Source organism: Myotis brandtii, unplaced genomic scaffold, assembly GCF_000412655.1.
Source record: "Myotis brandtii unplaced genomic scaffold, ASM41265v1 scaffold54, whole genome shotgun sequence".
Classification (NCBI taxonomy): Eukaryota; Metazoa; Chordata; class Mammalia; order Chiroptera; family Vespertilionidae; genus Myotis; species Myotis brandtii.
In genome coordinates this window covers 2,170,297-2,197,869 of record NW_005369989.1, presented here as the reverse complement: position 1 = coordinate 2,197,869, position 27,573 = coordinate 2,170,297, and the positions used below count along the sequence as shown (strand labels likewise).

The 27,573-nt window shown below is 39.2% G+C and overlaps 1 protein-coding gene across 16 annotated transcripts in view; it reads right to left on the bottom strand.

Moving 5' to 3' along the window:
* Positions 1-27,573, bottom strand: part of RBMS3 (RNA binding motif, single stranded interacting protein 3) — a 965,283-nt gene that overhangs the window by 245,298 nt on the left and 692,412 nt on the right. Inside the window, exon 1 of one of the 16 annotated variants that reach the window (XM_014549236.1) lies at positions 155-263. The exons of the other annotated variants lie outside the window; for them this stretch is intronic. Within the exon in view, the coding sequence (XP_014404722.1) occupies positions 155-226 (72 nt within the window). The 5' untranslated portion in view covers positions 227-263. Of the gene's footprint in view, positions 1-154; positions 264-27,573 lie in introns of those variants that run through there. 16 annotated transcript variants of the gene reach the window in all.

The following is a 27,573-nucleotide window of genomic DNA, read 5'->3' as shown; positions in this document are numbered from 1 at the left end:
GCTGAGTGCTCAGGACAACCTGAACCACTGGTTCTTTGTGTTGTTCTTTAAGGCTGCTGTGAGCTCTTCTACATCAACCGAGCAGCCTCAAGTTGAGGTGAGCAGTGAAAGACTGAATGGGCCTCTGGGGTCTTTATAACTGAATTTGCATTACCTGTGGTCCTGGGATAGGTGGCCAGATTGGATTCCTGGCTTTCCTTGACTTCTCCCTCCACATGCACCTCATGAACTCGAGCTCAGTATCACCAGCTATCAGCCCTGACGTGATGGTGTCCCCTGTGAGAAAATGCTAAATTAACATTTTACAATATTGAGATCTCTCTATAGTTTTATTGTAATATATTACTATATCACAAATACGTCTGGTGTTGTACTCAGGGTCCTGACAGTCAAAACTGAGAACAGGAAACAAAACTATAGAGAACTACTCAATATTGTAAACAAATCACACCACATTTTCTCAGCGTCTGATTCACTTCTCTGAAGTGACTCTCCAGGAATATCTCTTTTATGAGCCTGCTGTGAACTCTGGGATGGAAAGGTGTCACATGATTTGTTGATAATGACCATGATCCTCCATCAGATAACTGGAGTTATGAAAATGACATGAGTATAACCACAACTTTATTATGGTACCCTACTAAAACCATCTGGAAGAATCATAACAACATATCAATATCGAACAGATACAAAGCATTTTTGTATTTGGTATATAAAGAAACGTGTCACTGAGATGTGAAAAGGTATTAGGGACATTTAGTTCCACTAAAGGGCAACCATTTTCATTGTATTCTATGTCAATGACACCCCCAGAACACAGCACAAATGGTGATCCATGGAATTATACAATGGAGCTCATGTGGCAAACACTATGTCCCATGAAATTAGAGCACCCTGACAAAATACAGGACACCCTTTTAAATATAAATTTCCTGTAAATAAAAACCAAGTTTTTTAGTGTAAGTACATCTCAAATATTGCATGAGACATATTTATAGGAAAATAATCAATGCTACATAGGATTAACATTAAGTCACATAAATTGTTTGTTGTTAGATAAGATTCATACCATTACCATTTTATGGTAAAATATCAACTCGTATTTATTTTATGCTTATTATGTGCTAAGCACTATGATTGAAAGTTATTTAAATTTATTGTGGTTTTATTCCTTAAAATAATTCTTGAGGTAGATACAGTTAATGTCCTCATTTTACACGTGAGAAAGCTATGCAATTGCCCAAGGGCGCACAGCTATTAAGAAATCCAACTAGAATTCAAATTCCAATCTATTTCAATCATAGGCCTGAGATTTCAAAATAGGTGAAGTGTATTTAATAACTGGCTCACAACTTTTTCTGACAGGTCAAGGTGAAGGAGCTGCTATTGGATGGATTCATACAGATGTTCAATGTGTAAATCTACTTGACAGCACAATTTACCTTTCTAAGACTGGAAATCACTTAATCATACTGAGGGAATGAATTAGCAAAAGAAGACCCAAAGTTAAGTCTTACTTATAAGTCTGGCTGGGCAATAGTAGAAATAGAAATAAATAATATAAAGTTAAAAATCACAGCTTTGTGTACAAAATGTTGCTGTTGCATGGCGTTTTTGCTTGAATCCACTTTTATTTAAAAATTGTCCAATGTCAATTTCACAAGAAACTGGCTTTTTACAGACATGTACATTTCACAGGTGATAGAGGAAGAGGAAACACTTTTTAAGAATCTGGCTGTACATTTGAATGCTGTTTGTCTAACTGAAAGATGGCATATCCTCGGTTTAATTACAGTCTTTCCAAAAGAGCCAAAACAGGCTATCAAACATTTGGTGGCTTATGATCCTTAACATCAGCTTGGAGAAAATGTGCATACATGTGTTTGTGTGTTTGTGTGTGTGTGTGTGTGTGTGTGTGTGTGTGCGCGTGCGCGCATAGTTCATGATGAAAACCAATTTATCAATGCAAGAATGCAGGGGGCAGGTCGGGAGAGGACGCTTACTAGGTGCTACTGTCACATGTCCATTTCTTGTATTAACATTGTGATCCTGGTAGAGAAATAGCAAAGCGAAGGTGCAACCGTGGGCCCAAGGTGTTTAAATGGGATAAACCAATTTGCCTCTTAAAAGAGAAACTTCCATCACCACTGTCAGCTTTTATGTGACATATATATCAATTATAAACTTCTCAAAACTCATACGTGGAAAGAGGTAAGTCTTATTCTTAATGTGCCTCCACAATGAGCTAAATGATTTTACCAAGACTGCCTAGAAGGTCAATGAAAAAGGAATGCATACATCTCATTTTCCCCCTGCCTTCTATCTCTAGGAAACTTCAGTAGACTGGCATGCTTGAAAAATTGGAGGCACTTAGGGTCACAACACTAATATGAGTCCAAGTCACTTGTTGATTTGCATATTTTGAGTCCAGGCACTTTACTAAATGGATCATCCACTTATTTTTGACATCATTGCTATTGACCATTTATTTATTCACTCACTCAACATTTAATGTTCTAGTCTATGTCAGCCACTGAGCTAAATCCTGAGGATACAAACATGATAGGACGATGATTCTTGCCTACCATAGAGAGTTGAGTCTAGTGGATAATTTACAACTACATTTCAATAATAAAGAGCCATTTCACCTCAGTCAATACATTAGTATAGTTAAGAATGTAGACATTTGCCTTGTAAATTCTCTAATAGTCCATCACCTGAAATTCTATTTTCCTCAAAATGGTGATGAGACCATCTAAATTATTCCAAAATGGTGTCTCAGCTACATAATAAACATGAAAATTAATTCTTGAAATATAAAAAACAACCCTGGAATAAGTTAAGTCCTAAGACAACTAGAAATTTCAGTTTGAGCTAACCTATTTATATATTTTAATCTCAACAAAAATAATTTTATTCATAAACCTCGAGAAAATATTGAGTAGGAATAATATATAATCAGATAGTAACATGGTGGCTCTGACATTAACCAATTAGTTCTTTGACATTAACTAGTTATTAACATTTCTCACCAAATTTCCTGAACTTTAAAGTGGACATAGTAATACTAATAACCTCAGAGTGTTACTGTGAGAAATCAATGATACAATACACTAAAAATTTAGTAGAGTTCCAGGTACATAGGGGAAGCTCAGTAACTCATTTTATACTTATTACTAAATTATAGAAATAATTTTATGGCATTTCAAAAGGGATAGCTACTAACTACAAGTAAGTCATGTTCATAAATAAAATAATGATTGCTATTTAGAATCTGCCCCATTGAGTTCCTCATAGGTGCAAACTTAGTAGACACTCTATTAGTTTATATGGAGAGGGGCAGGTTAAACTGATGATGAGATCCTAAAACATGGCCACTGTGTCAGCAAGAGAATCTAGGAATAGGATGTGGGGGGAAGAGAATACTGTTCCTATCATTCATGAGCTAAAACGATTAATGCTTTATTACTGGGCTCATTAATCAAAACTGTGTGACTTTTTTTTTTAAGGAGCAATTCCACTGTTCAAGTCAATTAGCCCAGCAAAGAAAGCTATTATACCAAAGAAGCTACAATGTTTTTCAGACTTCCCTGGGAGTATTTAGAGTATAAAATAAATGCTATTATTCAGAAGATACCGAATTGCTAAGCTTCTTAAATTCATACAATTGGGAACCTGCAGTACATTAAAATGCTGAAACTCATTAAGAGTCTTTTTTCCCCCCAGCTTTAGAGTCATTGGCATTCTGTGCACAGTGAAGAACAATAAAACACTCCCGGCTTCCAAGGAGAAAGGGACTGGCGCTCCTTCAGCTCCACTTCAATGAGTCATTGAGGCAGAACTGGCACCTACCCATTGAGACAACAGCGCTTCTGCTGGATTACCCTAATACCTGAAAAGAACTGCAAAAATTAGCTAATATGCTCCGCTAAGGAGGAGAGAAAAGAGCAGCTGGTTTATATCCATCATTTATCTTTACCTCATTAGAGCTCTATTCAAAACATTGGAGCATAAATATACAAAATGTAAGTAATGATTGTAACCCATAAAATAAAATAAGAATCTATGTGTCTCTTCTCATGTAAGTGAATAACTAAATACAGGAGGAGTTCCTTAAGGTAGAAGGCAAACTAATAAATGTAGAAGGGAGGTTGGAATTGCCAATCACCACTTGGCAACCATAATAGTAATAATGGAATAAGCCGTCACGATAGTTGAGTAATGCATAGATCAGTGATTCTAAAACAGCACAATTTTGTCCCCCAAGGGACACTTGGGAATATATGGAAAGCTTTTTGTTTGTTACACTTCAGTGAGGGGGCTGCCCTGGCATCCCAGAACACACAGAAAAGCTGCCTATAAGGAAGAATCATCTGTGAAAGAAGGCACCTGTCAAGTCAAGGTTGAGATACCCTGGTACCAGGCCTTTAAAGAAGAAAAAATATACATCACATATCAATCACTGTATGTTATGATATACATTATAGATTTTATATAAATACTAGAGGCCCAGTGCATGAAATTTGTGTACTGGGGGTGGGGGTCCCTCAGCCCAGCCTGTGCCCTCTCGCAGTCTGAGAGCCCTCAGGGGATGTTCGACTGACAGCTTAGGGGAGCGGGCCTAAGCCAACAGTTGGACATCCTTAGTGCTGCCACGTAGACTGGAGAGGCGTCCGCCACCACCACTGCACTCTCCAGCTGTCAGCCTGGCTTCTGGTTGAGAGGTGCTCCCCCTGTGGGAGTGCACTGACCACCAGGGGGCAGCTCCTGCATTGAGCGTCTGCCCCCCTGGTGGTCAGTGCGCGTCATAGTGACCGGTCTTTCCACCGTTCGGTCGATTTGCATATTAGCCTTTTATTATATAGGATATATAATAGACTCCCAGTGTTGATTTGGTTATTTTTATTAAGCAGAACTTAAATATGTACAAACATTTAATTATGGGATATAAATGCCTCTGTTTATAGCTTGAATTGCAACTATTAAACCAAATACACTTTAAAAGTGCAGAAAAGCAAAGTTGCATAACCAATACAATTTAATTAAAACATTAATTTAATATCACGGATGATGATGTTTTGCCAAATCTGAATTGCCACTTACAACGTGAATATGCTGCTGACTGCTGCAGTACCCAATAGTTTTGAAATTCACAGGTTACATTCTCTTTGCCACATGACATTCTACTCCTTCCACCACTTGTATCTACTTGGATTGCTGTGAAACCTTCATCTGAGCATAGCTTGCCACGCTAACAGCTTTCATTTGGCTTGAAAGCATCATTTACTGATTAGGTCTACCTCATTCTTTCCCCATTAGCCTGAGACAGTGACACTAGGTCTCCTTGGCACTATATGATTATACACGTCAATACAGACGCAGGCAGTGGCATCATCTAGTCAACCAGATGACCAGAAACAGGCTCTCATACATTTTTTCCGACTGTCATAGAAAGGAAAGCCCCAAATTTATAAATTCTCATAGAGAACTCATGAATTCTTTAAAATTATTTTCACAGATTCCAATGATTAAAAGATGCCAATACAATGAAAAACTGCCACGGATTTCCACTTCTGATCTAGTTGTAAAACTAGAAGCATTGACACATTAGCTATACATAAGTTTATATACATGGAGATTATATATATGTATGTGTGAGTATATGTGTATGTATGTGTACATGCACCCAAATACACACGTGTGTATGCTTTACAGCTCTGGACTAGTAAGTTCATCTCCTGAATTCTTCATTTCCTTGTCATTTAAAAGAAGGATATTGTTACTGTACAGTCACTGTGAGGATTAAAGAGACACTTTATAGATGTTAATATCTATGTCTTCTCTTTTTTAATCTTAAGCTGCTGTGCCTGCCTACATTTTCTTCTCAAGTAAATGGGAAACAAAATTAAGCACTTGAGGGAATAGGTAACTGCATCAATTTCAGGAGCTCATATTAAAGAAAGCATTAAATCAAAATGTATCTATTTACAGGTGATGGTCTTTAATTTACTATCTCTTCTGTGAAAACTACCTGTTTAGCATACAGGAATTCAGAAATCAAAGAAGACAGGTAGGAAGGGCAGCAAGAACCGAAATCTTGACTTCCTTTTATTTTTTTCTTTCCACCTCCCTTTCCTTGTGAATCTTTAGAAATTGCCAAAGTAAGACTTAACAATGGCTAAATATGATAACATTGGCACAGAGAAGAGATTGATGCATATCAGATTCACTGAAAAGAACAGCAGTATGAAAATCATAGGATTGAAAACATTTTCCAGGCAGGTGGAAAGTCCTTCAGGAAGGAAAGCATTTCCTGGCACCAGGGAAAGCAAAACGGCCAGTGGGGCTGGGGCACAGTGAGCTGGGGGGGCGTGGTATGAAATGACATTGGAAAGGTACAAAGGGGCCAGATTGAATAAGGCATCATGGGCCATGCTGTGCCTACATGCTGGGGCCTGGGATTATGTTCTTATGTGCAGTGGGACAGCATTGAAGAGTTTAAGTGGGGAAAGACATAATCTTATTTGTTAAGAAAAGAAATGTTTGTAGCTGAAACCGGTTTGGCTCAGCGGATAGAGCGTCAGCCTGCGGACTGAAAGGTCCCAGGTTCGATTCCGGTCAAGGGCATGTACCTGGGTTGTGGGCACATCCCCAGTAGGAGATGTGCAGGAGGCAGCTGATCGATGTTTCTCTCTCATTGATGTTTCTAACTCTATCTCTCTCCCTTCCTCTCTGTAAAAAATCAATAAAAAAATATATATAAAAAAATGTAACATATCTAAAAAAAAAAAAAAAGAAATGTTTGTAAGAGAACGGAAGTTAAGCAAAGGGACCATGTTCCTGTTAGCTGGTAAGATGTTGCATAGGTCAGGAGAGGGATTATGAAAACAACAGTGGAGATGGCGGTAGTAAAAAGTGGGTTAAAAAATTCTGTTTTTCAGGTAGACTGCACACTTTCTGATGGCCAGGATGTGAGGCATTTGAGAAAGGAGGAGTTAAGGATGACCTCAGGGTTTTGACATTTGGGTCTTCACCCACATATTCACTGTTTATTATGATTGAAGACATGGCAGACTAAGAAATCTAGAATTCTCCTTTGGATACTTTAAGTTTGATATTAGACATCTAGGCTTGTGATCTGACTCATTTAGTTTTAGCTAATAATAGTAGTGATAATGTATAAATGTAAATACTCTGGAATTCTGGCATATCTTACATCTGGTTTTATAGGCTAGCTTGGTCCAACACATTGATAGATATAAGCAGACAAGAAGAATATTCTCTTTGCCAGCCCAGGAATGCACACATTGGATCATAAAATAATATATTAAGAACCAGGGATGATAACAATGCCCAAGGTTTTCTCAGAGGACACAAAAGACTTGCCCAAGGTCCCAAAGCAATTTTGTAGCTGAAAATTACATCCTCCCTGCATACTGAACTCAGGTTCAATATGTCTATCCTTACAAAAAATTTTCAGATTCTTATAAAAATATTTTCACAGTGTACATTTGGTTGTAGAACCTTGAACTCAAAGCATGGTTTGGTCTTACGCCAGTACTGCTAAATGAAATCACTATTTTCACAAGATCTACAGGTGATTCTTGTACACATAAGAGTTTGAGACACATTGTTTTCGAAGTTAAATCATTCTTGGTATTAGGGAGAACTATTTAGTGTACCTCTAGGTTCACACAGTAAAATGAGAACAAAAACTGGCATTGCTCTCACTCAAATGATTAACTAGTCCCCTATCATATTCAGGGAGGAATGGTGCCATTAAAAACAAAAAGTACATGTCCATGTACTGACGTGAAAATGTATCCAAGATACATTGCTGATGTTTTTAAAAAGCTAGTTGAAGAACAGCAGGCAGGATAGGATTGTAGCTGATGCTTGAAGATCTTAGCGTACCGCAGCACGTCTCTCTGGCTCATGTCATTACAACACAGTCATGGTCACAGGCACCATTGCCAGAGCCATATCAGCACATGCAGGGGGCCTCTCTGCTCTGCCTTTTCCAAAGGTTGTTCATCTGTGCACAGGCACAGGCCAAGCTGCCGGGGAATTAACACCCCAAAGGCAAACTACCACCAACAAAGTATGGAAGTTGGAGCATAAATGTTCCAGCGTCCTTGTCTGAGGTGCATTCCACAGGGTTCCCCAGCAGAATTGGGCTCCAATTGTTCATGGCCAAAATCTGCTTGTTAGATCATCATTTTTGGACTTCTCTCTCAACTCTATCTCATTTTCCCCACTTCTATTTTCCAGGGTGACTTTCCCAATAAATTATGTCCACTCAAATCTTTGTCTCAGAGTCTACTTTGGGAGAAAAAAAATTAAATACATATATTTAATTGATTGATTTCAGAGAGAGGATGGGAGAGGGAGAGATAGAAACATCAATGATCAGAGAGAATCATTGCACTCATCAGCTGCCTCCTGCACGTTCCACACTAGGGATCGAGCCCACAACCCAGGCATGTGCCCTGACTTAGAATTCAACCTTGACCTCCTGGTTCATGGGTTGATGCTCAGCCATTGAGCCACACTGTCCTGGCACCAATGCTAATTTTAAAGTGTATATAATACCGATATGTGATATACTGGAATGTATGTATGTACATGAAGGGAAATGGAAAGATTTACAGACAAAAAATACAATGCTTGTCTCTGGGACAGATTTACAAGAGAGACTTTTAAACATTTCTGTATTATTGTTATTATGTCATTGTTGTTGTTGTTGCTTTACATTTAATGTTATTTTTAGAATGCAAAAAAAGGGGAAAATGAAAAACATCAGGAATGGAGATCTTTTCATCTCTATATTAAAAACAGGGCAGCAAATGTCAGTTCAGACAAAATTACATAATAAGAACTGTCATTTATGATTGTTCCTCTGTGGTTTCCATTTCCCATGAGAATCTGACTGCTAGTGACAATAGATCCCTTCAAAAAGGGCGGCTCTTCATGATCCCTCCCCCCCAAGAAATGCAAAATGCCTATGACAAAAGCTGAAGTCAAGGACCCAGAAAAGCCACAGACATAATGAAGTGATCTAAACAGGTCATTACCAACTTGCCATACGTCTAAATACATTTTGCTTCTCCTCCTTCATTCTGAAGTCTGCACTAGACTCACTGAGCCTGCAGTTGACTGTTCATGAGGTTAGTGAGAGAACTGGAAGAGTTCAACCCCACTTCTGTGCAGTCCTGATGGGTCAATGGTCTCATTAAGATGTTTAAGAATCAGCAACTTAATAGTTCTGATTTAAAAGATACAAACCCATCCTATATAATAAAAGGCTAAAATGCAAATTGAACAAATGGCAAAACAACCAGTCTTTTGATGCGCAATGACCATCAGGGGGCAGATGCTCAATGCAGGAGCTGCCCCCTGGTGGGCACTGCGTCACTCAGCCAGAAACCAGGTTCATGGCTGGCGAGCACAGTGGCGGTGGCGGGAGCCTCTCCCACCTCCACAGCAGCATTAAGGACATCCCCTGAGAGCTTCTGGACTGCGAGAGGGTGCAGCCCTGACTGAGGGACCCTCCTCACCCCCAGTGCATGAATCTCGTGCACCGGGACTTTAGTATAGATATGAGAAAAAAAACTGGAACTCAGGATTATGTCATAATTTTTATGTAATGCTAATTCACAATTCATATTTTAGTAATACTTGGGGTGGAAAAATGACAGAAGAGAAAGAAAAGGAGAGGGGAGAGTGTGATGATTACAGGAATGACTAAATAAGTCATTTAGTCATTGAGGAAGAGGTCCTTGAAGTGAGGACAAAGTGTGTGACAAAAACAAAGACTATCTACACTAATAAAAGAGAAACATGGTAATCAGCGTACGACCGCTACCCTTCCCATTGGCTAATCAGTCTGGACTGCGAGAGGGTGCAGCCCTGACTGAGGGACCCTCCTCACCCCCAGTGCATGAATCTCGTGCACCGGGACTTTAGTATAGATATGAGAAAAAAAACTGGAACTCAGGATTATGTCATAATTTTTATGTAATGCTAATTCACAATTCATATTTTAGCAATACTTGGGGTGGGAAAAATGACAGAAGAGAAAGAAAAGGAGAGGGGAGGGTGTGATGATTACAGGAATGACTAAATAAGTTTAAATTACAGCTGAGGAAGAGGTCCTTGAAGTGAGGACAAAGTGTGTGACAAAAACAAAGACTATAGTGATATAAAAAAACAAAACAGTGTGAATAGCAAGCAACAAATAACAATAGCAATGATGACTACCTCTCATTAAGCATCTACTATGCGTTGAGCACTGTGCCCTGCACGTTCCCCAGTATGTTTAGCCTTCAAGGTAGACATTATTATCATCACTATTTTACAAATAAGAAAACAGAAACTACAAGTGGATAAAACATTGACCTAAAATCACACAGCTACCAGTCAAGATTCATACACAGGCCAGTGACTCTAGAGTCCAAGCTTTTAAATGGTGCCAGACTACCACCACCAACATAACTTGTGTCACCCAAAAATTCAAAAATATGTGCATTAAAATAAAATCCTAAGGCTAAAATTAAAATAAAACAATGTAGTATATATGTATGTGATATATTATATATATCCTATATAATAAAAGCCTAATATGTCTAGGTATCTGATTTTCTGGTCTGCCCTTCAAACAAAGCATAATATGCTAATGATATGCTAAGGCCGCTCAACTGCTCGCTATGACATGCACTGACCACCAGGGAGCAGACACTCCGACCAGTAGGTTAGCCTGCTGGTGTTGTCTGGCTGATTGGGACTGAGCAAGATGGGCTGGACATGCCCTGGAGCCCTCCCGTGATCCCTCCCCAGCTGGCCAACCTCCCGTGTCCCTCCCTGATCATACACCGATTGTACACTGGTGGGGTCTCTCAGCCTGGCCTGCGCCCTCTCGCAATCCGGGACCCCTCAGGGGATGTCGGAGAGCTGGTTTCGGCCTGACGGCAGAACGACCAGTTGCTATGACACGCACTGACCACCAGGGGGCAGATGCTCAATGCAGCAGCTGCCCCCTGGTGGTCAGTGTGCTCCCACAGGGGGAGTGTCCCTCAGCCAGAAGCTGGGCTCACAGGTGGCTAATGCAGTGACGGTGGCGGGAGCCTCTCATACCACCTCTGTGGCAGTTGAACATCCCCCAAGGGCTCCCGGACCCGGACTGCAAGAGGGCACCGCTGGGCTGAGGGACCCCCTCCCCCAACCTCAAGTGCACAAATTTCCTGCATTGGGCCTCTAATATATATATATATACATATATATATATATATAACTTTTGACTTATAATTGCCATAAAGGTGATTTACCAAGAGAGAAACAAAGAATATACTGACCCAGACTCTATTAATGAAGCTTCTGCAAACCAAAACAACCAGGACATGTAGAACAAAAAAATTAACTAACAAAAAGCAATGTGTAGGTACTTTTGGCCTGCTACCATCAGGGAGAATACTTCAAAGCGAAACTAGAAACAAATAAATATCCTACACAATGAGAAAGTTTAAGTACTGTTCTTCCAAGAACAGGAGATCTTATGGTTATTAAAAATAATTCTTATAAAAAGTTTGATGAAAGAAAATAGCCATGTTATAAAGTTATATGGGGAAAGCAGGAAAGAAACACCATGTTGGCACATACACATTTGCACAGCAAAGAACTAGCGGAAACAATGGTTATCTCTGGGTGGTGACATCAGGAATATACTTTCCTTTTCCTTCTTTCTTATCTGCTGTCTCAAATTTTTTAATATAGGAAGGATAAGACTTGTTGCATTACCAAAACAATAAACTTAATATAAATTCAGAACTTAATTTACATTTTGTTTATTTGTTTTGAGAAAACCATAGAAGAGTACTTTGCTTTTTAATAGTGCAGCAAGCAAAGTTTTGGGCTCAGTTATCTCTGCCCAGATATCTTAAAAAAATTTTTTTTATAATTGACTTTATAGCTCAGTTATCTCTGCCCAGATATCTTAAAAAAATTTTATAATTGACTTTATATTTTGAGAGAAAGAGAGAGAGAGAGAGAGAGGAAAAGAGAGGAAGAGAAACACTGATTTGTTGTTCCACTTATCTATGCATTCATTGGTTGATTCTTGTATGTGCCCTAACCAAACTGAGCTACCCGGCAAGGGCTCTGCCCAGATATCTTACCTCTAGTAGCTATATATCTAGAAGATACATTCCCGGAAGTAGAATTACTATATCTAAGGGAATACAAATTTAATATGTTTAGATAGTCCCCTCAATTTGTACCAATGTATCTTCGCCCAAAATATATAAAAGTTCCACTTCTCTCACACACCTACTGTACTAGTGTGACCCAGTTTTGTAATTTTGCCAACTTACTGCCTGAATTTAGAATTTATGCCTTCTGTTCTTAAAGTCACTGAAATTCAAATGTGATAGTTTGAGATGCTTTTTTTTTTCCTTTTTCTTTTTTTCTTTTTTACTTCCTAGGAATAATAAGGCAGAACAAAAGATGAAAAAGCATCAAAGGGTAATCAGACTGGTTGGGGATTTCTGCAGGCCAACTGAGCACACATGGAAAAAATGTGCACAAATATGATAAGGCATTTGATGCACTAAATTGAACAATCCCTTCATCAAACAATAACACTGCCCCAGCAGGTGGTACACTCCCAAAGAAATGACTTGTTACTACAGAACTGGCCCAATGGTTTCACCTCCGATCTCAAGACCATTTTTTTTTAATTCTCAGTTACTAAGTCTGTGAAATGAAACTAATGATAGAAACAACCACCCAATGGGCAATGAGGGTTTAGGTAGCTGCACAATCAACATGCAGGGGAATTCTCCAAGGGAAGATGCTGTCAACACCAGTCAGTATTAAAATGTGTGCATAGTCACACAATTGGGAGAGAATAAGCACTGATTCCTGGGAAGTCACAGCAGCTCGTCTTGCAACTTCAGGCAGATCTGCTTGGCTTACAGTGCAGGCAGAAACTTCGGAGAAGTGTGGAAAATTAGAGTTGTAAAAAGACACAGTATGGCATACAGAGAAAAGAGCATAGGATTTAAGTTGCTTATTCTCTCTGAATCTTGCTTTTCTCAGCCATAAACAAAGCTCACTATACCACTATCACAGGGCTGCTAGGCAAACTAGGTGAGGACATTTACAAAACACCCTGCACAGTGCAAGACATATATGGGCACCTCTGATCTAGCCCCTGGATTTCACATAGATTCATTAAAGAAATAAATCTTGCTTGACTGGAGGACATTATTTTACAATTCACAAAGGCAGGGAAATCATCTTCCGGAAAATATGCTTAAAAATCAAAGTTTCAAACAAAACCACAAATTGGGTGGAGGTGGGGAGGGTGCACACAGAGGAACAGATTTATCCTTAAGAAATTGCTACTCTGATTCCTTTTTCTCAAATTTAAAACAATTCTCTACTATGTGAAGAAACAACACAAGATCCCTTTGTGCTTTGTAACATGGAAGATATACAACACACTACCCAAATAATGAGACAGGCCCAGGAAGAAAGATCTGCCCCGAGGCCTGTAACTGCTGTTATATTCATCGTGGGCCAAGTTTCAAGAACAGCCCATTCAATGTTGCCCCCATTTCTTCAGAGCTATTATTTGAGTGCATGTGTATGTTGTTGCAAGCATGTGCATGCCTGAACATCTAAACCTACTTTCTACAGCCTAACCAACTTACATGTAAAATGGGAAAAAAACCAACACCTTTAAGTGACTTGCTACATTCATCTGATCTTTGTGCTTCTAGAAGAGAGATGAATATTGTCTGTCATCTAAATCTTGCATTCCCTGCCCTACATGCAATTCCTACCAGGTAATCTTATCAAAACTCACGAGTTTAAAGTCTACCTATAAATGTGTGTCTGATACTGTTCTTTCTGTTTATCTCCAGACTGATATACTCAACTGTGAACTCAACATTTGCACTTGCATGTCTCATAGACTCTGTCCCCACCCCAACTCCCTTCTTCCCAGCCCTCTCTGTCTTATCAATGGTAACTCTTCAGTGGCTCAGCCACAAAACTTGAAGTCATCCTCGATTCTTCTCTTTCATCTTTTGCATTCAGTCACTAAATCCTATTAATTCTACCTTCAAAATTATTCAGAATTCAATGACTTCTTTACATCTCTAGTGTTGCCTGCTGGTCCAGTTCCCCTGTCGTCTCTATCCTGGGTTAGCACAACAGCCTCCTATAGGGTCTTCCTGCTTCCATCCTTGCCCATCCATAGTCCCGTCTCAATTTAGCAGATCAGCAGATTGAGTAATCCCTGCAAAACTGTAAATCTGGTCATATCATTCTCCAGCTCAAAAATCAAACTGACTTCCCATCTCACTCAGAATAAAAGCAAATGTCCCTAAAATGACCTACACGCCCTACCCTACCCTGTTTCCTCTGCCTCGCTGACTGTGCTCAAGACACTCAGGATTCCTTTCTATTCCTTAAACACCCCAGGCATGTTTCTGCTTCAGGGCTTCTGTACTTGATGTTCCCTCTGATTAGAGTCATCTTTTCCCAGAAAAATCACAAGCCTCTCTCCCTCAACTCCTGCATATCATTGTAAAAATATCACCTTCCCAGAGAGACCACCCCTTACTTACATTGCACACCCCTATCTTTATGTCACTTCCTTGACATGCTTTATATTTCTGCAGAACAATATGGCACAGAATGACTCACAATATTTTTTTTTCATATTTTATCTCTCTCCCCATGAGGCTTTACGGAATAGAATATTTCTTTCTTTTGATCAGTCATGTGGCCTCAGCTTCTAGACAACATCCTGGCACACAGTAGGTACTCAATAAATATTTGTTGAAATAAAGAATAGATTTTTAGTAAAGTTTTCGAGACTTAGCTGGTTCCACTGCTCTTAAGACAGTGTGCACTCTTGGAAGAAGTAAGGATGCTACATATGAATATTCATTAAGGTAGAAAGCATTTTCTTACTCATGTGTGTGGCTAGCACGCCTAAAGAGAATGTGAAGTGGAGAGACTAGAGAATTTTCCTAGGTCAGAAACTAAAAAGGTATAAGTAGAAGATATTCTTGCTTTTCTTAAGGTATAGAAATGACCAGTCTCTTTTATAGAGAGAAGCCATCATATGATGTGGCCACCCAGTTATGTGGCGTGCTCATAAAAATCAGGAAAAATATGTATTTTTTTTCTCTAGGGACTAGACTGCCTATAGACTTCCATCACAGAATCTTCTCTTTGACTCTAGGAATCATATGCCAGGTAGCTTAGGAGAATAGAACATTGTACCTTACCATTTCTCTTTATTGTGAAAAAAACTTATTACACAATAACATCTAAGGGTTTTAATTATTCTGATAAGGGTCACAGAAGACACACTCAGAACCAGGAGAGGGTGAACAATTCTACCAAGGCATGGAAGTGAATATTAACTAAAGAGAAAGAAAAAAAAAACACCACCACAAACAAGTGATTGATAACTTTTCTAAAGTCTGATTTTACAAGGAACTTGTAATTTATGGCACAAAGAGGTTTGCTTGAATCACAGTATTTAAGGAAAGCTCAATACCCACTAGACTCTAATAGGTATTTGTAATAGCAATCAGTCCCTAGGAAGGTCATAAGTATTACAATTGCCAAAACCACATCCTCACAGAGAAAGTTATGGATGACTTAAATCTCCTTTTGAAAAAAACATAAAACAGCCCTTTCTCTTAGATAATGAACCATAAAAATAAATTAAAGGGGCAGTCTGATTTTCTAAGCTATAGGCTTTACAGTGGGAGGAAATGCTCTTCGAGTACATGTAAGCACGCAAAGAGGAAAAAGGAACAGTGAAGTCATTGCCCCAAAACACAATGACTGTTATTTACGTAAAGTTACCCAAAGATATATTTATTTAAACCCTTTTAATAGCTATAATAGTATTCATATTCACGTTGGTAAATAATGTAGTTGTTTAGCTTTATTATTTTCCTTTTCTTTATTATTTGGAAATATGTAAAGCCAGATATTTGTTCAATCACAAAAATAATAGCTAATCCTCATTATCAACCTGTCCAAAGTTTAAAATCATCCACCCCATTTATTAAGAGCAGAGCAGGCCAAAGATTAGAGCCTGTATATGGAGCCATGGGAAGAGGGTGACCCTTGGAGGAGAGAACTGGATTCCAGGCTGGCTTTTGCCATGAGCTCACTCTGAGACCCTGGGTTATTGTTTGACCCCTCTTGGCTCTAAAGTTTCTGCACCTGTTTGAAATGGCTGTATTAGGTTGTCTCTAAGGTCTCTTTCTGTTCCAGATTCCATGACCATATTCATCAGGCAACCTCTTAGGCCATGCTCCAAGTTCCTTGGAGGCCGGGGCCACCACCCAATTATTCATTCTCAGGCCAAATTCACAGACCCACAACATTGATGCTCTCTTCCCAAACATATTCAGGGCAGTGCAGAGAGCCAATGAATGTGGAGAGAATTGTTTCCAGGAATAGCCTAAGGGATGCATTCAACAATGGGCCAACATGACATGTCCCTTTGGTAGAGGTGGGGTCATGAATCTAATCCAGCGCCAATAATAGGAAGGATGATGATACTAAGCTTTGGATGGGATTATAGTTTGCAGAATTGTCTGCTATGTGAGCTAATATGCTGATGACTCCATACTTGGGAACAGTTATGGAAAACCTTAGGGCTTAAGATTTGCAAGTCTATCTTGTGTATCTTCGCTATATCAATTGGGATAAACATACAGAAGTACAACATTTGGGGATAAACTAATTGAAAATATAGGGGTAAGTAATAATTTATGTATTTTAGAACATTTTAAAAACTTTATAATAAAATCTTTAGGTCATATTAATAGGAAACGTATGCCTCAAATCCTGCTTTTTAGATGTCATTTTATATTAACTCATGCATTTTGTCAAATAGCATTTCATTGTTTCCAAGGCAGAGATGAGAAAAATATTTTATTTAAAGGAAGTAAATCTTTTATTTCAGAATGTCATAAGGTTAAGAATGTTAATAGCTCATGGATGAACTCATTAGAGCAAGTTAAAATAAATTGGCCCCTAAAATTCATATCACTTGACTCCTTTTCCAGAAGAAAATAAACATAATGAAAGTGGACACAATGTCTATTTTCTTTACTAGTCTATACTCAATGCCTGGCACAGCACCTAACACATAGTAGGTGCTCAAGTCTTTTTTGATGAATGAACTAATGTTCCTTGGCATATATTATAATTGTTGAATAAACAATTGCTCATACTGAAAAAATAGAGAAATTAAAGCATTCTCAGAAGGCATAACATTAATTCTGTGCCAAGAAATAAAAAAAGATGCAAGGTGCAGCCTGATACTTCTAAGACGCTCTCAAAGAGGGCAGTAACTTCTCAAACTCAATATCTGAGATTCTAAAAAAAAAAATAGTGGTGAAATGCACGGTCTGAAAGTTTAACTGAAGAGAATTCACTGAAATAAGACAGAGTATGGCTTCTATCTCTGAGTTAACATACTATATTGTCACTTGAACTTGATTCTATTCCTTTTGATGACACAGAGCTATCATTCACTACTGTTCAGTATTTTGGAAAGCATATGGGTACCAGAGTCAGGCTGTCTGACCCTTAATACTATGTCTGCTACTTTCTACCTGTGGGACTTTTGGTGGCTTATTTAAACTTTCTGAGCTTTAGCTTCTCATGGGTTTAATGTGATCTTCCTTCCAAGATTTCTGGAGAAACAAAGAGAACATATATGTAGAGGCAATAGTACAGAGCCTGAACAAAGAATCTATGCAATGAAATCAGCTTTTATTACAACGGAGATAATATTATTTACCACTGACATAGGGAAGAAAGAATTTAGCTTGCTTTGTTAATATCTTACTTTAATAAGACCAGTCCGTATCAATGTATGAGACTGAGTCCTTGGAATTCACAAGTCTAAAAAGGCAAATATATAAAAACTTCCAATAGCAGATAGGGGAACTGCTAAAAATCCAAGTAGTTTAAAGGGTTGCTTCATTTAAAATGTTCATACATGTAACAACAAAGTTTGAATGGGTAATGGCAATTTCCCACACGAATCACCTCCTTCTATTTTATTTACGATTGCTAAGGAAGTTATAAGTGCAATCTGAAAAATGGCAACTTGTTTTGTCCCCAAGTGTCTTTCTTTTTTCGTTTTAATCCTTCACCTGAGGATATTTTTTCCATTGATTTTTAGAGAGAGTGGAAGAGAAGGGAGGGGAAAAGAGACAGAGAGACAGCAATGTGAGAGAGAGAGAGAGAGAGAGAGAGAGAGAGACATCAATCGGTTGCCTCCCAAACGTGCTAGGGCCAGGGATCCATTGTGGAACCCAGGTATGCACCTTTGACTGGAAATCAAACCCTCAAACCTTTGGTGCTTGGGCCGATGCTCTAACCGCTGAACACACCAGTCAGACCGGTCCAAAGTGTCTTTCAATTATCTCTTCACTCAACTCCCCCTATATTCACTCAACTGCCTTTTAGTATTCTTTGTGACTGATAAAATACCCAAATTATGACTTTTATACAAGACAATGCTTTATCATTATGATTATAGCTTTCTTACAGAAAGAATCAAATGTAAAGATAGGTGTGTGTGTGTTTTTCAATTACCCTCAGGCATTTTCTATAAAAGTTATATTTTTAAATATGTTCTATATAAGACATTTATATTTCATGCAAAAAATCACTTAGGGAAAATTGATTCTGGATAACTTATTGTTTTAGTTTATCTTGGCCACCACTGCCCTCCATTGTAGATAACTGAATTGGGAGCATCAGTGAGTACTGATAATGAAGGCAATTATTCTTAAAATCTTAAATCAAAAGGGTAGAAAATTTTAATTTGTTAAAAAGTTTTCAGAGAGCGGACGGGAGAGGGAGAGGGAGAGGGAGGAGGAGAGGAAGAGAGAGAGAGAGAGAGAGAGAAGAGGGAGAGGAGAAGAGAAGAGAAGAGAAGAGAAGAGAAGAGAAGAGAAGAGAAGAGAAGAGAAGAGAAGAGAAGAGAAGAGAAGAGAAGAGAAGAGAAGAGAAGAGAAGGAGAGAAAGAAACATCAATCAGTTGCCTTCCGCACAAACCCTGACTGAGGATCAAATCCACAACCTGGGTATGTACCCTGACTGGGAATTGAATCCACCACATTTCGGTGTAGTGATGATGCTCCAACTAATTAAACCACACCAGTCAGGGCTAAAAGGATAGAAGTTGTTTAAAAGCCAAAAATTCAAAGGGCCATGCATATAACTCAAAACTGTAAAACCTTCTGCATACACTAAAGCCAAAATATTTTCACAAAACAGAATATATAGTCTTGATATTTTCCAATCCTATCAGGAGCTCACAATTGATCCTCGATGTGAATATAAAGGCATATGACCTTCCTTCAATTCATTCACATATTTCCATTCTTTTAATTTCAACGGGAAGGTTGTTTGCATTGCTAACAAGACCTATCCAACATAAATCAGGATTATAATCCCACAGTGTCGCTTACGAAGATAACTGCAGTCTGAATGTGGCTGTTGACTTGTTGACAATAGGTTGGGTTTCCTGGGCAGCTGGCCCTGAGATGGAGTTTCTAGTGCATTGTATGTGTGTCAAGGAGAGGCTTTGGGATTGTCACCTGTGACAGGGAATGAAAGGAAGCAGGACTAGACACAGGGAGAAATTGAGTTGAGATGCAGGCCTGACCTTGGCTGGCCCCAGTGGGAACTCCAGAGCCTGAATGGTCCTTAGTTGTCCGAGTTAGGCCAAGATGGACAGACATTAATACCATCTCACCAATCAGTCCTTGGATGTGGTACACCCCCCAAAAAGGCATAATCTTGAACCAAGTGGTTCTCTGCAGATGAGATAATCCCTTTCAGGAGTTGACATCTGAAGGCTGTCAATCAATAGCCTTCCTAGTAGTTGGGGCAACAAGTTCTTCACTGAAGGGGTATGTGGGGGACATGTCAAAGTATCACCACATCCAGCAACACTTCTGAGGGCTCTTAGCTCCCTTATTATGATTCCTGATAGGAGACACAGGTGTAGGGACCCAGCCCATAGTCTCCGTTTCCCATCAGAGGTGACTGGCTTGAATCCATCCATCCCACCACTGAGGGAACAGTGGCCGCTGCTAGAATCATCCCAACGCCCTGAAACTTCTCTTGACATCTCAGTGGGAGCATCAAATCCAGATGAGGACAATAAAGAAGAAATTAAATTTGCACAGCTTTTAATATGTTAGCAAGGAAAATTATTCACTTCCCACAAGCTTTAATTCCAACTTTGTAGGGCTTACACTATTTATTACCTTATTTGTCTCCAACAGAACACCTGCTGCACTCAACAATTTGAGGACATTTTTTAATAGCCTTGCCTACATTTATATCCCCAAAAAGCCATGCCTCTAAAGTGGTGGCTACTTTATTTTCCGGGACTTAGGTCAGTGACTATTTAATAACATAATCAGCAGGCTTCAGGATTTTCCATCTGCTATTTAAATGAAAAGTAGAGATAATCAGTATGGAAGGTTGTCTTCAATCTATCCTCTTTCCTCCTGACTGCTAGAGGAAATTGACCTCCTCCTTTTATAAAGCATCATCTAAGAGTGTCAAATGTTAAGGAATTAAAAACAAAGCAGCATACATCGCTGTCAATCAGTAGGGGCTTTATTGCAAAGGCATGATGCTCTCTAAATAGAAGGAGCAATCAGCCCACGTCAGGCCTGCCACCAGGAACGTTTGACACTGTCGCACTTGAGGGCCATCCCATAGGCTGGGCCAATCACTTGATGTTCAATGGAACTTAACAATAAAACACACCACAATAAAAGTGTCAACGGAAAGCATCGCAGCGTATAACTATAGGCTGTTCTGTATTTTGTAGGCTCTCTAAAATGAAAAACCTTGACCTGTCTTTTCTCAAATGGGCTTACTGGCACTTGACAGTCTTTCCATTCCTACCCTTGTTTGGCAAGAAACACAGTTAGAAATTGTCCCATAGCAGAGAGAAATGGCAGGGGACCAAAAAAATAAAAGTGTCTTTGATTTCTGTAAACATGAATTGTGTCTACGTGGCCTTATGTGGGACGGAAGGAATAAACCAGGAAAAAGGCGGCATACTTTTTTTCTTACAGAAAAATAGAAAAAAATAGTCAGCTTTTTTGTGTCTGTGGAAGACTGATTTAGTGTTTTTGTTTTTTACGTTACATATTACTGTTTTTACAGTGAATACAGTAATAATGAACCCTTTACCATATGTATGAAGAATCATTTTAACACTGAACTATATTTCCAAACTAAACATGTCCAGAAAAGATGGCTCTCTGATTAAAAAATGTCATGGAAATATCATTAACCTGGATATTCTCTCTAAATGTTCTAGCAATGAGGATGGATGTGTTTATTAACCCAATCAGTAAAATCTACCTTGGCACCGAAGTGGATTCTGGCTTATTTCACACAGCTCACTTCGTTTCTTGCAATAATAAATTTTTAAAAGAGAAACTAAATAGGCATTGCCATAATATGTTTAAAATGCACATGATAAAACTTCATCCTTTATGATTATTTGGGGACAGAAACATTAACATAGAGAAACATCTTCCAGATGTGAAAATTATTATCATGGAAGACATTAATTTCAAGGAGATCTTTCATGGCTCTTAGATTTTTCAACTCATACACATAACAATATACCGCAACAATTCATCTAATACACCGCGCTTGAATTTTCAAAGTAAGCAACGTACCCCTCAGCACTTGTCTGCCATCTTAAAGGGATGCGACAGGGACTTCTCTGAGGCCTCAGGATTATGGCAAAAGATACAGCGGCAAACCATCTCTGGAAAAGCCAGCACTTTCTTCCCTTCCAACCAAAGAAAGTGCATACAATATAATAGGATTTCAGCTGTCCTAACACCACCTTCTATTCTTGGGGTAATTTTGAAAAGCAATAATGAAAATGTTGCACGCAAAAGTATCTGGGAAAAACACACAAGTCATTGTGGTTTCGCTAAATCGTCCCTCCATCGAATAGGGAGCTTTTAAATGATGGTGACTGAGTGTGTGAACACCCATGGCGCCATCCCCGAAGATCTGTAAATGTTTCAAGATGTCACTGGCTGTTCTGCCTGAAGCGTTTCTTGTGGGAGGGTGGTGTAGTGGGGTACGTGTTTTCATGCTGTATAAATTCTGCCAAATCCTGAGTTTAAGGCATCCTTGGAGATGTCTTTTATAGACGGCCCCTCCTTCACCCCCTGCCCCAGTGCTGCCTGGGAGATAAACAATGCAGCAGAGCAATTGAACCCGCTCAGACCTGGAAGTCTTCGTTACGTGTCACTCTTGATTGATGTCATGACACTATCATGGAACCCTTTGCAGAACAGAGCAAATCAGGGTTATAAATACTTCAATATTTCCAGAGATTATATTAGAGTTAGGGGAACCATAAGTATCAATGCAGGACGAGTCTGGACTAGAATGTACCTGCGAGGGGGATTTTTATGACAATTTTAAGGCATACGGTGGATTCAAAACTGTTTATGAGTTCTCCATAAATACTTCAATATTTCCAGAGATTATATTAGAGTTGGGGGAACCATAAGTATCAATGCAGGGAAATACGAGTCTGGACTAGAATGTACCAGCGAGGGGGATTTTTATGACAATTTTAAGGCATATGGTGGATTCACAACTGTTTATGAGTTCTCTTCCTGACATCAGGTGACAGGGTCCCCACAATCAATGGCTTATGCTTCCTTTGTACCAGGGACTGATCATTCTGTCACAACGGACTGGAAGCCTTCAGTCGGTGACATCATCTCCTTGGAGCTTGATGGCCCACTGTTGCTAGAACCAGCTTGATGTGACTGACAGCCACGGAAGGAAGGCAGGGTCCTTGCTGGTACACCTGCTGCTTTGTTGAAGAAGGGAAAACCTTATTCTTCAAGTACCCCTTATTCTGACTCTCTTGTTTTCAGGCAGAAAACAAACCTGAAATCACCACAACCCCTTATGGGAATAACAGCATTGACTGTGTGGAGTTAGCATCACCCTAGTTTTCAAATCCGAATAGCAACACTCATTCCAGATCTCAGTCCATCCTCACCACAACCTTGTGATGTGATTATGCTACGATAACGCTTGTCTGTGAATGAAGGTTTGCATGGGGTTAAAAATAAAAGGAAATGAGTGGAAGGATATGGAGTGGATTCAATGTAGGGGATGATGAATGAAAACACAAAGCATAAAACAAATGATCTATAATCATTCAAAACCAGAAGAACTCTCATCAATTTACATGAATGAAATTCCACTTTTTAACACTCATCTTGCCCAATTTCATGCTTTTACTCTTTGCGCTTATGTCCTATACTTAAACTCTCTAGCTCTGGAAGGACTTCTCTGACTCTGGCTTCAAAGAAAAGAAAGACCTCCTACAATGTGTGATTTTTTTTTATGTTGAAAGAGCAAAGAGGGAGAAGAAAAAAAATAAACTTCATTTGCATAATATGCCACTTTAAGGACCATGACCTGATCCAAAGGAAAAGTGGGGGGATTTACCCCATATACTTTTTTCTGAATGGAAATTACTTCAAAAAGATTGATTGATTTGAGAGAGAAAGAGAGAGAGAGAGAGAGAGAGAGAGAGAGATCCATTTGTTTATTCATATTCATTCATTGGTTGATTCTTGTATGTGCCCTGACCAGGGATCGAACCCACAACCTTGGCGTATTGGGACAATGCTCTAACCAACTGAGCTACCCAGCCAGAGCTGGAAATTACTTTTTCAGCTTTATACACAGTACCCGATTTAAATGACACTCTTGTGGATCACAGCTGCGAGGAAATCTTTCAACTCCTTGCCCTCCCATGTGACTGTAATAACTGGTCAACTGCAACAGGATTGCCATTCACTGTGGACATGGCTGAGAGAGCTGTATCTTCACTTGGTAAAGCAAACAGCCCCTACCTGCAACTTAGGGTCTAGTCACAAGCACAAGGGAAACTACATCAAGAAGCATATCCTTTTGGAAAACCATGGTGTGTGTGGTGGTGGGAGTCACATTTAAATGAACTCAGTGGTCATGTGACAAGAGTCTCGTTAACTTTGTATTTAGAATAAAGACCTAACCTTGCCAAGCAATGGTCAAAGTTAATAAATGCAATGTTGGCTTCTTCCATGAAAAAATATTTTATCTTTACTGGTAAACTCTCTCATTCTTCAATAGGCATAAGTATAGTAGCACGTTTGTTTGTTTTTTCTTGTCAAAAATCTAAATTCTTCACTGAGATTTAACATTTTTAAGTAATTATTTCATCCAGAAAACTGGTAACCAATACAGCAATTTGGAAAAGTAATCTCAGCATTTTTGAGTAATGACAATGTAACTGTGGTGACAAGAAGAAAAAAAAAATACCAATCTAAAATTGACTGAGTGCTCACTAGGTGCCCGTCACTTTACATGTTTTCTCACAACAGTTCTGTAAAATAAGCATGATTATTTTCATTTTGCAAACAAGGAAGTGGTGACTTTGAGAGGATATGTCATTTGCTCAAGTTGGCAGAAATGAGTAGTTTCTGTTGCTCTTGGGGGCTTATTTTTACCTTTTAAAAAATGACTGGCATTTAAAAGAAACAGTGGTAAGGGCCAAAATTCATCTGTATTTATATATTGGGAACACATTGAATGAAAAGTTCTATAATATCAGTCTCTCCCTGGAAGATAAACATGTATTTTATCTCATTTTATTTTTAACATTAAAACATATATATAATGTATTAACCCACTCAAGCACAACAACTATGCCTGTGGTTTCATCACTTCCTCAATGAGGAAGGCAGTACAGCCCAATAGCGAGGGGAGGGGACCCTGGGAGCAAACTACTGGGGTTCAGATTGTGCTTTCTACATCTGCCCAGTCATATGGCTGCAGAAGTGTAATTCAATCACACTTCTGATTGGGTATATACTTCCATGTAAATGAAGATGACTGTAATAAACATCTACAGTCCCAAAGGGGTTGTTTTGAGAGGTAAATAATACATCTAGTACAATGCTTCACAATAGTACTTGTATGCAGGAGTGGCATCCATAACCTAAATGTTAGTCACCATTAAGCTCTCCAGGGCTCTTAAGCAATTTCTTTAGCCTTCAGGTCGGCTACTGAGTAATTCACTCTCCAAGTTGCAGTGAGTGGGTTTTTGTTTTCCTGGAGGGGGTTGACATTCCCTACTTAAAATATTTGACCAGTTCTTCATCGTCTTGAGAAATAATTTGAAAAGGCTTAGCTAGGTTAATAAGACTCTTCAAGGTCTGGCCCTGTCTTCTACAAGTTCTTCACACTTCTCAAGAACACTTCTGTCTACCCCTTCAACCTCCCCCCTTCTACACACACAGAGTCACAATCTCCCCCTGGATCCTCAAGACAGATTACATGCAGTTTCCCAATTTGCCTTTTCTTCTTTCTCTTTTGAACCTCTAAACCTTCCTACAAGTTATTTCCTCCTTACAAAACTCCCTCTACTCCCTTGGCTAATTATACCTTGTCTTCATTCTTCTGGGAAAAAAATGCTAAAATATTGAGTTATAATTCCCTCCTCTGTGCCTACTTGTAACTTACTATAGCATTTACTGTACATAAATTCTATAATTACCAATTATCATGCCTGTCTAACCTCCTACACTCCAAGATCCTTGAGAACAGGTATGTATACTTGGCTATTCATAGCTGTATTGTGAGGGCTAGCCAACCAAATATTTGTACACTGAAACTTTTGGGAATACAGGCCCTGCAAGAGACGTAGGATGCATGTATTCCAGGAAAATTCTAGAGCAGCGGTTCTCAACCTGTGGGTCGCGACCCCTTTGGCGGTCGAACGAACCTTTCACAGGGGTCGCCTGAGACCATCCTGCATATCAGATATTTATATTACGATTCATAACAGTAGCAACATTACAGTTATGAAGTAGCAACGAAAATAATTTTATGGTTGGGTCACAACATGAGGAACTGTATTTAAAGGGCCAGAAGGTTGAGAACCACTGATCTAGAGCCTCATCAGGACCCGCCTCACTGGAAGGGCTTCCAACAACACAGTTTGGTGTTGATTCAGCAACACATGAAACAGAAGAACGAAGTCCTTACAATTCCTGCCTCCACTAAGAAATGACTCCCTTAGCTTATAACAGCAAAGAGCCTCCACATTTAGATGTTTACTAGTAGCTGTAACCCACCTCTAATAGGCCTAAGACAGATGATGAAAAGTCACAGAAAAGTCCCTGGGATCCAAGGACTCAGAGTGCGGAAAGGCTATCCAGAGGGCATGCAGCCCCGTGGTGTGACACGACCCTTTCACAGGGGTCGCCTAAGACCATCCTGCATATCAGATATTTACATTATGATTCATAACAGTAGCAACATTACAGTTATGAAGTAGCAACGAAAATAATTTTATGGTTGGGTCACAACATGAGGAACTGTATTTAAAGGGCCAGAAGGTTGAGAACCACTGATCTAGAGCCTCATCAGGACCCGCCTCACTGGAAGGGCTTCCAACAACACAGTTTGGTGTTGATTCAGCAACACATGAAACAGAAGAACGAAGTCCTTACAATTCCTGCCTCCACTAAGAAATGACTCCCTTAGCTTATAACAGCAAAGAGCCTCCACATTTAGATGTTTACTAGTAGCTGTAACCCACCTCTAATAGGCCTAAGACAGATGATGAAAAGTCACAGAAAAGTCCCTGGGATCCAAGGACTCAGAGTGCGGAAAGGCTATCCAGAGGGCATGCAGCCCCGTGGTGTGACTTTATTTAGGATTTGGCCCCAATAACCTACACTGAGTTTCTGTGTTAGAAGGTCTCTTAGAAAGCTTAATATATATAAGTATTAGGGTACATAAGTCTTTATTTAATCTAAATACTCACCAAGTCTAGTCCCCTTGTTCAGTTTTAGAAGAATGGGAATAAGTATCTTGAAAATCGTTTAGAGCAAATACCCATGCCACCACCAATGTCAGTCCTTAAGCAACCACCTAGGACCTAGGTCCTTCAGGGTCTACTTTGTGTTACCTTATGTATTTGCTGAAAACGGGACACTTTTCTTTTTGTTGTTTCATGAGGAATGGTGTTTCTGAAGGCTTATAGGATAATATAGTGAAATGTGAATGATCTATTCTATACTATGGTGATAGGGAGAGAGAGAAAGAGAGAGAGAGAGAGAGAGAGAGAGAATATGAATGAATATGAATTAAACAATTTTGAATCCTTAATCTTTTCTCAAAGAGCTACCAGAGCACAGACAGCCCAGATACAGAGCCAGGGACCAAAGAAGATTCAAGGCATCATATTCCTTTTTGTAAACAATGGAGTTGTTCCATTGGTTTGGTGCATTTACCATTATGCCAAGGTCATTTTATTACATTATATCAGGCTCCACCCAATATATAGTGAATCTTGAAAGTCCGCCACCATCACCCTTATTATCCCTAAACAAAATACATAGACATTTTATATCTTTAATGATTCTAATTCTGTAATTTTTT